At 37.0% G+C, this 18,417-nt stretch overlaps 2 protein-coding genes across 6 annotated transcripts in view; one reads left to right on the top strand and one right to left on the bottom strand.

Moving 5' to 3' along the window:
- LOC110828453 (Krueppel-like factor 6) overlaps positions 1–18,417 on the bottom strand; it is a 617,820-nt gene that overhangs the window by 89,715 nt on the left and 509,688 nt on the right. The window lies entirely within an intron of this gene.
- LOC110828454 (uncharacterized) lies at positions 13,986–18,317 on the top strand. Of its 3 annotated transcripts, XR_002542666.2 has the most exons (4): positions 14,113–14,127; positions 14,284–14,477; positions 14,971–15,170; positions 16,328–18,317. XR_002542666.2 is itself a non-coding variant. In XM_087347263.1 (3 exons), exons 1-3 carry the CDS (start codon positions 14,284–14,286, stop codon positions 16,363–16,365), a joined length of 393 nt encoding a protein of 130 aa, XP_087203389.1. In that variant the 3' UTR covers positions 16,366–18,317. The 3 variants fall into 3 exon arrangements, 1 of the variants encoding a protein (XP_087203389.1); XR_015534732.1 differs by lacking the exon at positions 14,284–14,477 and having other exon boundaries at positions 13,986–14,127; positions 16,328–18,254; XM_087347263.1 differs by lacking the exon at positions 14,113–14,127 and having other exon boundaries at positions 14,284–14,438.

Below are 18,417 nucleotides of genomic sequence, written 5' to 3'. Positions count from 1 at the left end.
GGGTGAGACACTTTTAAATCACTACATCAGTCTGTTAAGGGGGTGAAAATGGAGGGTGAGGGGAGGCAACAAGAAAACGTGTGCTGAGCATAGCGTAGGGTAAACTAGACAAAGAAAGCAAAAAGTACTATCCAGTGTCACATCTAGACGTAAGCTAGAGCAGTTTCGTTTTTTTTGTATTTGTTCGACCTCTTTGCGAGGATCCGTAAGACATTTTCTTCCCCCTTTTTTAGTCCTTTAACCCCCTCCCACCCTTTTAAAACTAACTTCACCCGATATATTTTAGGTTCTCGCGTACATGTTATTTCATTCAATTTTTTCTTCTCTATATTTTGATTATTATTTCTAATCATTTTGCTGGCTGGTCCCAGTGGCACTGGACTGCGGGTGAAGTCCCTGTTGTATTGATTCCTATGTTTAAAGATCTTCATCCTTCTCTTTCAGACACAAACAATCTGAGAAATGAGAAATTCCTTTCTGCAAACACAACAATCGAACCGACGGGTTCTTTTTTATTGTTTTCTGATATGTTCATTAGTTAGGCTCACGGGCAGAAATGTTTGTTATCCTATTTTGCTGCGAGGCGATGGTTTATGCAAACACACTGAAGAATGGATACAACTTGAACACAAAAAGAAGTGGTCATATATCTGCAGAAATATAACATCCCTCAACGCCAGTTGCAGACTTTGTTGTTTTAAAGATCTCATCTATTCGTGTTCTGTTCAGACTCAGAATTAGTTTTGTTTAATATTCCTTGGGACATCCCAATAATTTCCTTGGTAGAAGCAAGGCGCCTCACATTATAAAACGAAAGAAGAAAAAAAACGTCGAGAAACAACAGTGACTCGAAATGGATTTGAACTCATACCTACGTTTGACCATGAGGACAGAAATTCATACCTAAAAACATTTAAATGAGCATTCATTACTTCGTGTTACAACTGATAGGAACTAGAAAATAAGATACTAAAGTTTATTGTACTAAAATGCAGTAATAACTGACAGAAGATGACGTTAAACTTATCACCAACTTAAATAAAACTGGGAAAAGATATGCACAAGAATACTATCATGACCTCATCTAAAATAAATTAAAGAACATTTCGACTTAATTTCCTCTGTTTTAATGCAGAACATAGCCTATAGGTCTGTTGACGTAACAATTTTAAATTGTGTCGTTAACATGTGGTTTGGAGACCAGTTGTGCGTGTTGTAGCAGTATAAGGCGGGCGAGTGCACTGTTTATCCATTGCAACCAATCTCAGCGTTTGTTTCCAATACCAAGAAGTCGCAAATTAAATGGCAAAAGTAAACTTCGATCAAACCCTGCAGGTATGTCCATACTGAGAAGTTGGCACCCGGGGGCCACAACACTGTAATGAACTGCCATTAAACCAGCAAGGTTCTCATCGATCTATCGATCGGCGGGCAGCTTAAAAAGAAGAAATGCGTAAAGGAAGAAAAACTTGCAAGAGAATAGGGCAGAAATTTTCAATTAGTTATGAACCTGTGACGTCAACGCAGGAAAGAAAGAGGGTGACTAGCATCTTCTTCTTCTTCTTCTTGCTCTGATGTTTGAGTTTTCGACAGTGTCCCCAGGCGTCGTTTCAACTAGCGTCAAAATTCGAATGCAGAATACAGAAATGCAGACTGCGATAACGCGAATAAGCAGCAATTATAAACCCCCGCCAATCGTTATATAAAAACACCCAAACATTCTTCGCGATGCTTAATACTCAGAAAAAACTAAATGTTATAAGAAGCCTTTATTTTTACTGAACACGTTAGAAACCACAACAGGTGAATAAATGAGTAAAAGTGAAACCAAACTTAAATTAATGTCTTAATACGTTATTCACTCTGATAATCGCAGACCTACATACTGAATATGATCAACTCTCAACTGAACATATCAATTTAGCGCAAGAGCATCATAGTATCAAGTGGCCGATCCAGATGATCTACTAAAGCTCTGTTGGACAATGTTCTTGATAATAACCATGCATCACTTCTATAAACGAGGCTCTGACGACAGAATCTTGAAAGTAAAATTACTACATATGCAAATCCGGTCAACCTAAAATAAAATACATTTTTAGGTGTATTTCCGACACTGTCTTCTTGGATAAAAGTTGGATAACTAATGATCAATTATTTATCTTTTGTAATTGTGTAATGTTTGTTTATTTTTTTGTTTGCAATCGTAAATCATCCATGTTTTGTATTACACTGTGTAAAGCTCCTTAACTGGACAAATTCCCTCTGTTAGAGCCATATAAATAAACAGAATCTCGTCCTGGGTAGAGATATTTGCGTTTTCATAGTTGTTACACGTTAATCGTAACTATTAGACCTTAAAACATGCTAATTTCATCAACGTTATTTTGTCATGAAACAAATAATAACACGAATGTCTCATGAATCATAAGAATAGCTTTTCGCTTTAAGCTAACAGTTCATAAACCGTGGAAATTACGTATAAAATATCAAAATTTATTGTATCAGATGTTCCCTGCCCATTATAAAATAGGATTTTGATGGGTACAAGAGACAAAAAGCGGAATGTAACTGTTGGAAACGTTTTTGGTTAGCCCTTCACATCAGACATTAGTTTTTCGGATATGATAAATTTAAACCACACTGTGGTTTAGGAATTAACCAATAAATGTAATCAATAGAAGTTCAAATGGCTCAAACAAAACAGTAGTCAATATGAGTAACTGTAACATGCTATAAACGGTGACTAATCTGGGGATCTATGTATAATGTTTATCTAAACTGAAGGGTTACATCAGTTTTAAATATCGTTTCAATCTTGCTTGTAATAGTTTAGTAAAGAAATGCAATCCATTTTAGGCAGTGATGTCCTATTAGTGATAAAAGAAAACAGATATGTTAAAATTCCATAACATTTAAAAGAAAACTAAACTAAACAGACTATATGGTACAGCACCAAATGATAAAGGAATATCGTCAAGACAGGTTGATAGATGCTTTCTGCTGTGAGTGTGGTGGGCGTGAACGGCTACTCTAACTTTCACAAAACACACGTCTACCATTCATACACACAATGCACTGCACTAATGGAGACAGCTGGTGTATAATGCGTTTGCAATACGAAAAGGCGAAGTGCGCATGCGCTGTACGAAAAGCCCCTTCTACAGCTCCTACTTCACAGCAGACTTCCTTGGCGAACTGGCGCAAGGCCATAAGGATTTGAATGAGGGCCGCCATGTTATTTTCGACATAATATAGCAGCAGGAATCAGGAAAAATACAAACACCTGGAATCCACAGTTGGTTACCCCCAAATACAAGAAGAGAAAATCACCGCTAACCAAATTTGCTGGATACTTTTGACATTTTCTATGAAGTGTTTATGTTGTGATGTAACCCTAAATCCACCTCACAACGGTAATGGGACGGACTGTGACAAATTCCATTGCTCCTGGCAGAGACAGAAGTAGCATGATATATCCTTTAATAGTCAGTCTTCGCTACTCTGTCCACGCCACCTGACGCAATCAAGAATGTCTGGATAAAGCGAACATTCGAACAGCGGAGTGGAACAGAACTTTATAAATTACCTCGGACTGTAACTCAAAGGTTTCGTAACAACGATACTGTCGGCTGGTCTTAGAATTATCCAAAACTAGAACTAACTACATTCATCGTATTCCTTGAAAAGTTTATGATACTGAGCTAGCACCAAAAATCAATCCTCTGCATTTAAGGAACTTTAAATGTTCATTACTATGTTTAAAAATCCCGCCATATGAACTCTGCATCCCACATCAATGTGTTATATTCCTTTGATATTTCACGATCAAAACTCTGTATGCAGTCAACCTTTCCTCTGTGCGTGCTACAAGTCCCATGTTTATCACCTTCCTTGATTTAATCAACCTAAAAATACGTGGTTAAGTGTAATGAACCACTGATAAAATCTATTTAAATATAAAGACAATTAATCACTTGGGTTATAAGCAAGTTTCAAACATTTTACGCTTTTTATACCACAATTTTACTTGTAAGATTTTAGGTTCTAAAGAAGGCAAGTTATTCCGCTGTGTAGTCTGGTAAGTACGTATTTACCGACGTTCAAGAGTATTTGCTACAGCACGGCTTACTCATCGCCCGGAAAATGGACACAACAAACACCTCTGAAATGTAGGTAAACATTTACCAGACTATAAAGCATAACAACGCAGAAGACAGCCATGTCTGCACAATTATATCTGTATACCTCAGTTTCAAAAACCAGTACACGCCTGTAAAGATCAATGCCAGCTGAATAAATCCTTGGAGTGACAGATGGTGATCAGTCATAAAAATTAAAATTACGTTAAAAATATCCATTCGATTTTGAGAATGAAACCGGATCACTGATTTTGTCTTCTTGCATGCTTGTACCGGTCTCAGAAGTCTGTCTGTCTGTTTGGCAAACCCACAATTCTTCTGTCATCCGGCTTATAATTACTGAAGTATATATTTTGGTAATCACTGACATTGATATATGATCTAACAAATTCTGTTTATATTCAGATATTCATCAATTAAACGAAATTCATTCACAAAGTTTACAATTCTGAATCTATCCTATTGCGTGTACCCTTTTAAAGATCATATAAAAATAATTCCTGCTTTGTTTCACCATGGATAGTCGAAAGTTCGTCTGTACTGGGACAGAGACATTGCCACAAGAAGCTGCAAGCAATTCACCATTAACGTAGCTTTATGTAGTATAATTAACTACTTGCTACTCTTCTCAAATTTGATTACACCGCCCCCTCCCCCTGCTTCAACCCCATAGCAGGATCTCATGCAGGGCGCATACAAATCACAGACCCAAGAAGTGTAGACATTACAGTTAATAGGCCCGCGTACCTTCGTGACAAGACGTGCGGTACAAGTCTGTCTGTCCACTGTGACGCAAAGACAAGAACACGAGGGGGTGAGTAATCGAATTGAGCTGCTTTACAAGCAACAATAATATCGAACACACTTCTGTCGTCGACTCTTGTGCCCTTCTTACATAGTCTTACATTATATTGTTTATGCATTCTTTGATGTACACACGAAACGCATAATAGAAAATAAAAAATACATATAAACCTTCAGGTCTGAAGATACAAACCGAGAACCACGAGGTTCTACATCTGTAGTTCAGTAGTTCATTGTAAGACTTGAGGTTCTCACAGCGGTGAATATGAAGATTTCTGTCTTCTGGGTTGTTGCGCTGTGTAGTCTGGTCGATGTTAACCAACGTTTCAGAGGTCATACTGCCTCCGTCATCAGGGCGATGAATATGCCAATAGGGTGTGAGAAGTTGGATTTTATAGGCAGGGAAGTGAAAGGTGTAGCCTGCCCCGAGCCAATGGGAGCAGGTATGCTCCCATTGGCTCGGGGCAGGCTACACCTTTCACTTCCCTGCCTATAAAATCCAACTTCTCACACCCTATTGGCATATTCATCGCCCTGTATGCTCCCATTGGCTCGGGGCAGGCTACACCTTTCACTTCCCTGCCTATAAAATCCAACTTCTCACACCCTATTGGCATATTCATCGCCCTGATGACGGAGGCATTATGACCTCTGAAACGTTGGTTAACATCGACCAGACTACACAGCGCAACAACCCAGAAGACAGAAATCTTCAGTAGTTCATTGTTATGCTTCGCAGTCTGGTGGTACTGGGTTTGATATTCGACCAGAAGACCGGCTATTTACAGTTATTTCGTGAGTTTTCTCATTTCTACCAAACAATTTTCGGGGATATTTGATTAAAACCGGCCACGATTGCTCAATTAAACATCCTCTTCAATTCACCATTCATCCCACAAGTCGCTGCTATACAACTTTTGCAGTTCAAAAGCGTCACCCTGTATGTAAACCATTGACCAATAACATTGTACTGATCAGTCACATTTTCATGAGCGGTATTTTCCTCAGTCTATGCAACTGAAACATACTGCAGTGTGACAGAACGTTTACTAGAAAGCGTAATAATTTATTATTAGTGTCTTACATTATTCAACTATTCTTTTTAATTTCCATCAGTTAAGTGACGTCACATAAGATTATCACTCATGATGAAAAGTTTCGATCAAAGACAATGGGAATACACCTGACATATCTAGGCGTAGATGAAAGGAAAATATTAAAACTGATTCTAAATAAGTAGGACATAATGGGGTGCGCCTCATGTGAATACGATAGCGAACCTTCTGGTTCCATAAAAGACGTAGATTCTCATAACTAGTTGAGCGACTATTAGCTTCTCAAGAAAGAATCATCTCCATGTAGTAGTATACATGTCCCACTTATTACCGTATGTGGGTTCCGAGTTACGTAGGACACCCTCAGAAATTCTACTGTAACAGAATCAATGTACTGCAAACAGCATGCCAAGATCATTACTTCATGAAACATTTACGATTCATACACAGGCCTACTTTACAACCAATAAAATTAGTGTAGCAGTTAATATGTCACACGAAAACATGAATGTTATCAAGTATTTACAACCATCTTCAATGCATGAATTCACAATTAATAATCCTACTATCTACAGCTGACTCCATGAGTTTAGAAACTAACAAAGCCGTAACATGTGGACTCCAAAAGGTTCACAGTGTGGGAAATAAATTAAAACAACATGAGGCTCTCTCCCCAAAGATGATCTATTAATTTCGTGGCATTTTATTACAAATTACCGATACCCCACTCAAAACATCCCTTCACGCTTCGGAAGTAAACTATGCAGATGTATGTAAGTTCAATAAACCGCTAGTTCCAGTAATTAACTTTGGTTCCACGTCTAAATCACTGAAATATATACAAAGATATTTAAATTACCCGAATAAATTACAAGGGTCATTACATTATCTGCATTATCTACCTACTAATCTAGTTGTAATTAAACCAAAATACCACAAAATCGCTCCCCTCTCAAGTGTCACCCCTCCATCAAATGTAGGACAGACATGGAACTGTGATAGACCATGGAAGCCAGTCCAACCCTTAAACAAGCTGAATCCTCCTTCACACCCTACAGCTATTCCACAAACACTTTACACTTTATAACGGCCAATCGAGCACAGCTCATATAGTAGAGGTGACTGGAGTCGATATTACCCATACACCACAGCGCATCTACTCAAGTGTGCGTTTTTATACCCGCAGTAAAACACGTCATAACACTCAATATGTTATTTTCCAAGATATCTGAAGTATCTATGTTTTATTTATTTTTAACGACGAATTATCTCTACGAAGTTAATGGAAAAGAAAGACATGAATTAGTAACGTGATGGTATTTAATGGAAAGCGTTCGATTAAACATTATTTTGTTATTCGAATAACTTTAAACGGATATTTGGAAGAAAATATACTGGTTTAGAACGGAGTAAAACAATAAATTATTTATTATTACACAACTTTTTTTTTGGAAAACAGTGCAAAGTTCGTTTGAAATCAACAGTTTCTTATTTATAGGTAAAAAACAACAACAAATAAGTGGAAGAGAACTTAAAGAAAGTACAGTGCAAGTCTTTGTTCCATTTGCATGATTATCCTTTCAGAAAGCAACGTCCGAGGAGTGAAGCGGGGGTAGGGAGAATGTATTGGCAAACCATTAAGAACATCTGGTGCAAAATTACAAATGTCACTGGCAATACTACGAGTATAAAAGATTCAACGAACTTCATTTGTTGAATATCTGGGAGCATTTTTACTTTAGAGTACAGAAATGAACTAAATTTTTCAACATCAAGGTCCCCCTTCCCCCACACATACTTAGTTAATTTATTATTTTGATGTATATCTTCCTTCACTTAGAGATGCCAGTTAAGTTGCTGAAGTTACAAATAAAAAAGTGTAACGTCTGATCGAAAACAATGCAAATCTTTCATGATTTTTGTAACAACTAGAGCAAAGCGCTCCTTTCGGAGCTCATTTCGTCTATCAAGGTCACTCGGCAAAAAAGTGTAATGAAGACGGGTCACAAAAAACAATTGACCAACGGGGAGGGGGGGGGGGTTGTGTTTTAAAATCTTAGGTAAGAGACGGGGTTAAAACACTTATGCCTAAATGTTAAATGTTTGATGACGTAATTGTTTGGCTACAAATTGTTTGACGACGACGACAAATCACAAATTTTTATAGTAGAAGAAGAAGAAGATAAACACGTTTATTGTTGTATAACCGTTCATTAAAAAACACGTGCATATAACGATATATTTTTCTTATGTGTTTATGCGAGCTTATTTATTTGTTTACATAACTGATAAATTTATTTATTACTCGCATGAGCACACAAACTCACAAAGAATGATTAGGAGAGAGTCATTAGTGCCCCAAAATAAAAGACCCATATATCTAGTATTAATGCCAAACTCGGAGAACTTTCTTAAAGAAAATAATAGCGGCATAAGGGAAAAGGTTATCTAAGGCGTACCAATGAAAGGTGCGTTTACTTAGATATGGCGTGTGTGTACCGTCTAGGTTCAAAACAAGCGGGTAATAACGAAATAATAACGCCACCACAAAACAGGACAACTTTTCAGTTAACGGAACGCTAATAAATACATAGAATTACATTAAAAATGTAGACCTAATATGCATATTTTATGGATGAATTTAAATTTTATGAAATGCATCTTCCAACCAGTACTAAAAATAATTTAGACCCTTAAAATGAATTAAACTCATACATAACAATATTAGTTCAATTAAAGTGGCGTATATCGAATGTACGATTTGTCGAAGAGATCAACAGACGTATCTAAACATACTTAATAAAGATTAATTTAAGATTGTACATAGAGTAACCTTCAACTAAATTGAAGTATATAAAATGTATACGTAGGCCTAGTAATACACACACTTAAAAGGTTTAATCAAAATCTGTCAACGGAGTCTCGACATCAACTGAACTAACATGGCAGAAGACGTGGTCCGGCAGTATTTTGATAGGCAAAATTGATTCCGCGGTTACCAATCCGGAGAAGGCACATTTACCACAAACGGCGTGTACAAAAATTATAACAAGACACAGTTTAGCGTCCAAAATGAATTCCAACTACTAAACAGTTTATCAAGTGTCACTACAGGGTCAGCGCCATTACTCACCCTCATACACGTGTGCGGAATTTAAATTGCCGAAAGGATCTTGAAGTACGTTTAACCAATGAAATGACCGTGTACATGGCCTGCGGTAAAAGATCAATGTTTTTATTCGATTCATAAATTTGAAATTAAATCAACATTACTGTATCTATTGCAATTACAGTAGCAAAACAGGAAAAACAGGAGAATTTTAACCACGTAGTACACTCTTCTGTGACCGATTTTCAACCGAGTGGAATGTTTATATTTAATTCAAATTGTTACCTCAACATGAAAGCTGAGCATGTTCCATCTCCGGGTGCTCAACCCAGAAGCGGGCAATAGTGCACAAGAGACCTTATTATATTAAAACTTCAAAGCCCGGTGGTAACTATATGTCCCACCTGATTTAACAATCACGAACTCTTTATTTTGTATTTACGGTTCTTGCATAATTCTCGCTTTAAACTCAGATTATCTCTTTAACCAGTATTAACAAAGGAATCCATATTTATAAAGATGAGGTGTTGAGCTTTTTTGACGTACGGACTGAAATCTTAAATATTATTTAATACGAGCTCGCTCGCCAATCAATGCTTCATCGACATTAGACAAAGATTAATCTTCTTGGCGTAGAAAGATCTCGCGTAGTCTACGACCACAAGGATAGGGGTGCCCGGAAATCGATATTCAAAACAGCTTAGGCCTGTATTGTTAATCTAAAACATTGGTATCCACCTACAAGAAGCAACAACACATAAAACCACAATCGATAGTTTGACCTCTGTGAAAACTTCACATTCTAACATGTACATACTTTAAACAGATGTCATTTTTATAAAAAAAAATTCTCGAGGGAATGGGATAGCTCGTTAAGAATACAGCATGAATTATAAATACCTTTTAAGTCTTGTAATAGGCTTATAATTGGACTTTGGTATACAATGTAGAATTTCCTTGCCAGCTGATTTTCTTTTTTAACCTGTACGTGTTCTGATTATTTAATTATGTTTTCGTATATTTTCCCGTTAAACAAAATCTCCTACTAACATTTTTATTATTCCATCGATCCCTCACTGAAGCAAGAGACCAAATCTCAATGGAAATTTCAATTGAAGGACCTGTACGAAACATTGCCAACATTCCACTACGTGCATTACGAACACAGTAAACGGAATTTTAACTTTTCGTCGTTTCACATTTATTTTTGGCATTTCGATTTGTATTCCTTTAAATTACATCGGCTGTACGCATTACAACCGAGATACGGAACAATGGGTTATTTAGCCTTTCAATTGTAATGCAAATTTCAAGAGAGTCGTGTTTGATATAATTAGTTTTTATTTGCCAACGAACTGGTAACCGAGCTTCGCAATTTTCCACTGTGTTGGCAATATTTTTCTATGAAGCCTGCAGTAATTTCATATATATAAAACCCAGTTAAACTCATCTTGCAGAAAAACCTACAAAACGACAGAAAATTACAGTCTCCTGGACTCTTGCGCTATGTAGTCTCCTAAACATTTACCGATGTTTCACAGGTCCTTACAGCCTCCATCATCAGGAAGATTCGCTGATGGAGGATGCAGTAAATTCCGCTGATACTACACGGTGTAACAGCCCAGAAAAGTGTCTTAGTATTCACTGCCTTAAAAAGCATAAATTCTAACCCCCCCCCCAAAAAAAAAATTCTGCCACCGCATAAAAAACTCCAAGTACTTTTAGTTATGACCATCTACCGTAATATATGAGGTTGTACTTCGTAAAGACCCAGTCCCTACTCACATATAAGTTAATAGCTATAATACATTTGCACTAAGTGTAAAAAAATCAATATAACATTCGTGGTAAGAAAACGTGAGACGACAAGAGACGTGGTCTATCTTCCACTTCCAGATCACTGCTCCATTGAGAACCGCTGCGATATTATTATATCGATATATACAGTAATGTTTACTCATATTCCAACCCTTCAGGAAAACGCCATATTCACCCTGTTTACTATATGGGGGATAAAATACAGTTTTCGATAACGAACGTGGAATAGCACCTTTTGTTACAACCAAACTCAGGGATATATTGAACTGAGGTCCCGACAAACGATAATAGTGGTTTATCAAGTGTAAAACCTCTGTGTTTTATATGAAAGGCATTGTAAATCGAGTCCAGAAATCCATACCTTCTGCTCAGCTATGCCACGAAATTATGGAAAACAACGATCCAATAATCACTGAACTTGAAAGCAAAACAGGCTGACCGTAGAAATACCTCAGAGTAATCCAATATTTTCCGCAGTCACTGGTTTCACAGACACGTTTAAATCGGGCGTGGTAAACACTTAGTTGACGATGTGGTTCAAATAATTTATTTAAAAAAGTTCCACGTAGTGGACACAAACAAAAAACGTTTATACCAAGTACACATGTTTTACATTGTCTAAAAAACGGAGACTCTCCGACAGTCATCATCATCATTCAAATGTGATATGTACACTGGGCAGCGTTTTAATTCGATGAGAGATAGAGTCTTAAACAAATAAAAAAGATTCAGAGAGCCATACATAAATTTGATTTGGAAAATTTTGTGAATACTTACGTTGAATTTACGGGACAAGGGCAAAATGTGAAAAACAGTCCAACAATAGCCAATATAGCTTCAACTCTAAAATAAAACACTTAAATATTGTATTAAGCTCCGTACAGGTAGCCCTCGACTTGCGCCGGTCCAGAATAACGCCGGTTTTGAAACTAGAAAGTCAAAAAAAAAAAAAAAAAAAAAATTATAACGTTTTACAATGTTTCTCGTACCGCTTCTTATACTAAATCGTAATTCTTACATAGCTGATTCTGAATAAAAATTGTGAATACAGTTATCTCTGCAATTTCGTTAACGCGAATTTGCTCCAGTGAGATCGATGAATCGATAAAAGCTGTTTGTGAAATGCAAACTTTTGCATATGCGAGTTTGCTCTTATGCAACTTCATTCCTGGCGCTTTAAACTTTCAAAGGACTAATTTAATCTCTGCGGAATAAATCAAGGCAGTCCACACTACATGCCTTCTTTAAAAAACATGACGATCCTCGACCACGGACTTCGTCAGAGAACTAACGCCACTCATCACGCCATTGCCAATTGTAAGCGTATAAAATATATTTTTTTTAAATTCCCTTTATTTTATTTACGTTATTTCAGAGCTTTAAATGTAATGCCATTATATTAATCGTCAATGTCTGGGTGCTGGGAACGCATGTCATTGACTTCACATTGATTTACATTATAAAATCGTTCCAATTTACGCCGATTCCGATTACGCCGGTTCGTCCAGGAACACATCCCCGGCATAAAACGAGGGCTACCTGTACTTGTATTTCTGTTCCATACACAGTGGCATGATGTGGTTCTTATGACATTTCTTCAAGCACCCTACAGTTAATTACAGTGAGCGCATAATGACTTACTTGTGAGCCTAGAGACAGGAATTGTATTTAAGGTCCTTACGGCGCCGAATATAAAGATTAGAGTCTTGTGGGGTACTGCATCGTGCTGACAGACGTTTAAGATATTCTTACTGCCTTCAACATCATTATCGCCCTGACGATAGAGGCAATAAGTATATTGCTCAATACCTCATAACGCCCTCATTTCCATGCAATTTAATTATCAATTGTGTACTCACAGAAAGTTTAATTCTAGTTTTGATTACTTATGGAAGATATAATTCCTTATTTTACACAATATAATTTAGGGCTACCAAGTTAAAGTGCCAGTTCTTTGATCGGAGAGTCTTTTAGGAAAAAAACCAGCACTTACGTAATAAAATTGTTCATTTATTCTTATATCACACGTATTTAATAAACCCAGTTCTGTAACTAACTGTAAAACAGACCTATTAAACTAACAAATAAATAAATATTAGTACTTAATCACTCATGTGACACATGGAAGTCAGTGCAACAAATACTAAATTATTCTTACTTGTCATTAAATACCAGTTCTAATAAACGAATGTGACATTATTCATATTTCAATTATTCACTGTAAAGGCGCAGTATATTTGTAAACACGAAACAGATTTGAGTTTAAAGAACAGACGACTACAAGCAAACGAATCAGCAATGGACACACGTCCATTTAAGTATTATATAAAATATTATCTTCTAGCAACCACCAAAAGGTAGGGAAAAAAGATGCAATAAAAGGAATCGCATATTCTCGATAACAATACCAGAAATCGATTCACAAAATAAGCAAGACCCGGTCTGGTCGCTCTGATCCTCTGCCCTCGTCGGGGATCGAACCCCGGTCGTCCAGTCCACTTCTAGCTGCATGAGTGTGTCGAATTATGCGTCTGTATCTATTTCCAAAAATAAAACAGTTATTATCAGGGGGGTTAAATGGTTTTAGCTATAACTAAAAATGTGACATGTAAAATCCGTAGAAAGATTTAAAATCAAATGGCAAATTACATAACGCATTGACATATATCAATTGTGGATAAAACCTGAAATTTATTATAACAGGTTATTACAACCGGATGTTAAAAGTTTTAAAATTTGAAGGTATGTACTTAATTGAATTTAAAAGAACAGTCTCTTCCGTTATTAGAAAATCTTCAAAAAATTAAGTAGTGTATGTCTGTAAATAAACATAGATATTTTTCTTTCATTTAAGCGGGCTATTAAAGGTTACGATTAACCGGGCTATTCAAGATTACCATTAACTGGGTTCATGATCGGAAGTCAACTGTAATTATAGCCTACGGATGTAAAACAAAATTTAATTAGCTTACGATCCATAACATTTCAATGCTGTAATTATGTTTAACTCACCATTTGTACATCTCAATTGTTTAAACACTTTTTCATTCAATTGTTGCAGCGTGTTGATACATTATTTACATTGTTGGAATGTTTGCTGACGTCATAAACAAAACTCTTGCAACACAGACGTGAAGAAACAGAACGGAACAGAGAACAGTCTGCAACCAACAATTTGAAGAGGACATAATTTTATACGGTAAGTGGCAACTGGCCTAGTGACTGAAACTGTGTTTGCATCTTTCATCTGCAAAATTATTACAGCTCACTTCGCAGCTAATGGCATGGTTCAGATATTAAGTGTAGAGAATTATTCTTAGTTATAAGCCGAACAATTTATTTTTTAACCTTTCAGATGGAAAATAACTTCACAGTTAATGCAAACAGCACCAAAGTCAACATATCTCGGGTTGCACTTGTTGTAGACGGAAGCTTATGCCTGGCTTCTGCAGCATTGATTATTCTATTAATCATATATCAAGTGATAAGAAGAATTTATAAGAAATATAAGTAAATACTCTTGCATACTGGTTCAAAACATTTATGATGGTAAGCAGACGTTTAGAATTCCTAGAATATTTTCCTAAGGAACGGAGAAATATACGATTTTTCTATATTTTACGATAAGAAAAAGTCTAAATTAAAGAGTAATAAAATTCGCTACATAATATCGGAACCACATCATAGAAGATTAATGTAACAGCCAAGTGGCGAATCCATAATATGGATTAAGCACGCAACTCCGAAACGTCGGTGAACTTCTAAAGACTTTTCCATTGAATCTCAAACACGGCTCAAAAATATCCAATCTAGAAACTTCTATATGACATTAATTTTAAGCTTCAAATGCAAATGCTGTTCATTTCTATACAAGGTTTTGAAGCTTGAAAACATTTCGGGTACATTACTTTAAAACTCTCTCAATGCGTCCGAGGTGTATTTGGTTGCCTGGCAATAAGCTGAAGTCGCGTGGGCCAATAGGTCCCCAATCACCCGCGTACTATAATATTCTTTATCTCTGTAATCTCAATCTGTGTTACAGGACTACTCCTGAATTACCACCGTATTCGACACTGAGTACGATAAGTGGAATTAATTCCACCACTAACAGCATATCACCGACAATTTTGACACGAGAAGAAGAAAAACCAAAAGATTTCTACTTAGGATGTCTCGCTGCGACAGGGGTTGCGCTAGTGTTCATGTTTTTCGGATTATTCTTCATATATATACCGGATATAAGTAAGTACACTTGCATATTAATCGAAATATTTATGATGGTAAGCAGACGTTTTGAATTACGAGAATATTTCGCTTAAGGTACAGACAAAATTACGAGTATTTATGTTTTACGATAAGAAGACATCTAAATTTAAAGACTGATAAAATTCACTACGTAAAATTTGGAGCACCTCACAGAGGATTATTGCAACAGCCAAGTGGCGAATCTATAATAAGGATTCAGCACGCAACTTCGAAACGTCGCTCAACTACTGAAGACTGTACGATTCAATGTCAACCACGGCTGAAAAATATCTGTTCCAAAATCTGCTATAGGTCATTAATTTTCAGCTTGAAATGCAAATGCCTATAATTTAGTACAAGGTTTTGTAGCTTGTAAACGTTTCGGTTATATTACTTTAAAATTAACATTTCCAAACTGTCCGTACTGCAATTGGTTGCCCGGACATAAGCAATAGTCTTAGGAGCCAAGAGGTCACCTCATCACCCACGCACAATAATCTCCTTTATCTCTGTGATCTCAAACTGTATTACAGGACTACTCGTGAATCACCACATAATTCGACATTGATTACGATAAGGTCACTTATTTCCAACACTAATAGTACATTGAGCCGAGTATTCGGCTCTGATGTTGTGACGGCGAAACTTCAAAAGGGGTGCGCATGCGTGTGGTGAGGTTAGGGAGGTTTAGGAGAGGGGGGGATGATTTGGGCTGACCTCTTCTCTCCAGTACACGGACGAAACTCAGGCTGCTACTACGGATCCGGTCGGCAATGTCTCTCCGCCTGGGCACCCTCTTCGAGGTGACCTTGGCTTGTATTTGGTTTCACGTTGTGATTGCCCGTCCGGATAGGTATTGATTTTGCTGTGTCGGTGGACGGGGCAACCACAGTAATTTTGGGATTTTTGTGGTCCCTCGGGGTAGTCAAGGCTGGGGAGACGAATTCGAGTGGTGCCTAGAGCGAGAGGAGTCATGTTTTTTTTTATTCTTATATGTTTTGTTTGTGAGCTTCTTTGTTTGTAGTAGGGTAATCAATGACCCCGCGTAACGTGAATGTATTATAATTTGTTTCGAGAAAGTAAATGGTTTTGTTTTTAAATGTATATTGCCGTGTTTTTAAGTTTTTTTAAGATGGAGTTACAACCTGTTTCAGTGGCGTGGATGCATGGAACCAACAACATAAAGAACTGAAAACCTCCTCCCCCTTTGGACTGTTGATGAAAAGGGAAGAGTCGATCAACATCACCAATACATTTCACATGAGCACAAGAACTACCCTAGCCAACGCAAGTACCAGCAGAAAAAAATTTCATCCACGAAGAAGACAACGCAGTCATCTCTGCCTGTTATGATGAACCTATAATTGACATCAACGAAGACTGTTACCCTCAGAGAATAATGGCTACATGTTGCGACAAGCAGTAAAATGAGTCCCAAATCGTACTCAAGTTCGATCTACGGGGGATCGGTCCAGCCTAGGGAACACCGGCAGCTCGTTGAGCCCAGCAGGCCTCCAACCCTGTAGTCGTACTTTTAGAAGATCTTCTCTGATAGTGATGTTCACACCTAAATGCTGTCAGATAAGGAAGCCCTATGTGGCTGCTACAATTTTTCAAGCTGATTTGTCGTCGGCTGCACGTGGCCATCATGTAATCGAGTAGGGTGCAGTCTTCGTCAGCAACTCACGACTGTGGTCTCAGCAGTGCACGGGAGATTCCATCTAGGTCGTCTCAGGTATGGTGGAAGACCACTCCAAGCCACGAGCGCGTTAATCGCACCCGGAGTGAGCTATATTGGAACTCTTGTGCGCTTTTGGGAAAACAACGTGACGATGTTATGAATCTGCAAGAAGCTTGCTTCTAAGCAACATTATCGCCAGCATTGTTAGCAAAAACCAGATTATAACAAGAATACGCTACTACAAATATACAAAATTTGGACATCGTTAATCAAAATTCCCACCCCTAGTACTATTCGAGGACCATCTAAAACTCATGAGCCTACTCAACCCAAAGTCGTCATAATTGATTTTCATATAATCCACTCATCTTTGTGTCGATGTTGAAAGTGATAGCTTTCGAAATAATGCATATCCAAAATAGTTAAGTTCACGTCTCGTTTCTGCAATCCTGGCTACATGACCAGCCCATCGTAACCTGCTTATTACTTACTGTCAACTAGAGCGGGGAGGATGTCTGAAATGTCGGTAAACTACCAGACGACACGGCGCCAGCTTCGTACTCACCGCCGTGAGAACCCCAAATCCTACTTAGTTCATAATTTATCAAATTCCTGCCTATTTTTCTTTACATTCCATCTTTCTTAGTCCTAATGTTTAACAGTAATTTGTTTCACGATTTATTTTCCGCAATAAGTAATATAATTGCAGCTGAAAGCAATAGAAATTCTGACCAGAACAACATTCAACACTAAGACAAACTAAGCAATAATACAAATATTAACTAAATTGTATTTAATTGTCTTATTATAAACAAAATTACTTGCACATTTGTTAAGACTCAAACTCTGTGTATTAGGAATGGAAGGTTTTTGAGCTCTGTCAGAAACATCTAATAATATAACATAAACTAATACATGTTTCCTTTGTAAGCATTACTTTCGTCGTTTGAAACAAAACAGGTTCCAGTAACAGGTCACATCATGAGAGTATGCTTATATTTCTTTAATTACAATCCGAAAATGGATAGATATGTAATTTTGTGATTAAACTTTTGACGTAAATACGTCTATACGGAAGGGTAATTCGGTAAAAGACTGTAACGAAAATGTGTAAACCAATATCAACAAATCGACAACAATGGTTACCTAGGAAACTTCATCTACTCGGCATTGTTAACTAGGAAACATAATCTGTTTATTCGGCATTGTTGTTACCTAGGAAACGTCATTGTTTATTCGGCATTGTTGTTATCTAGGAAAAATTATTTACACATTGTTGATTCGATACACATCTTCGTTACGCTTTTTTGCCGAATGGCCCTTCCGTATAGACGTATTTACGTCAAAAGAAACACGTAAATGTAAATTTAATAAACTGTATTTTCAAGCATGCAGAGCTATATATTGTATAGTTATTGTGAGGAAAATCTGTGGGAATAAAATGGTTATACTACATTCAATAATGTCTTGATACTTCATAACACAAATGTGGTTACACATGAAATACATAACGTGTACATCTTCAGTTAGTGAAGAGAAGAATAAAGGCCTTAAGGTTATAAT

The sequence above is a fragment of the Zootermopsis nevadensis genome, unplaced genomic scaffold, assembly GCF_977971745.1.
Source record: "Zootermopsis nevadensis isolate Lab colony 2312 unplaced genomic scaffold, Znev_1.0 Znev_ptg000011l, whole genome shotgun sequence".
In the NCBI taxonomy this organism is placed as follows: Eukaryota; Metazoa; Arthropoda; class Insecta; order Blattodea; family Termopsidae; genus Zootermopsis; species Zootermopsis nevadensis.
Note: the sequence above shows the minus strand (reverse complement) of the source record. Positions and strands in the feature narration are given on the sequence as shown.

Bases quoted from the DNA above. Each gene is read 5' to 3' on its own strand.
- LOC110828454 (XM_087347263.1), top strand. From the start codon at position 14,284: ATGGAAAATAACTTCACAGTTAATGCAAACAGCACCAAAGTCAACATA. The intron at 14,439-14,970 runs GTAAATACTCTT...TCTGTGTTACAG, and splicing joins AGAATTTATAAGAAATATAA to GACTACTCCTGAATTACCAC. The intron at 15,171-16,327 runs GTAAGTACACTT...AACCTGTTTCAG, and splicing joins CATATATATACCGGATATAA to TGGCGTGGATGCATGGAACC.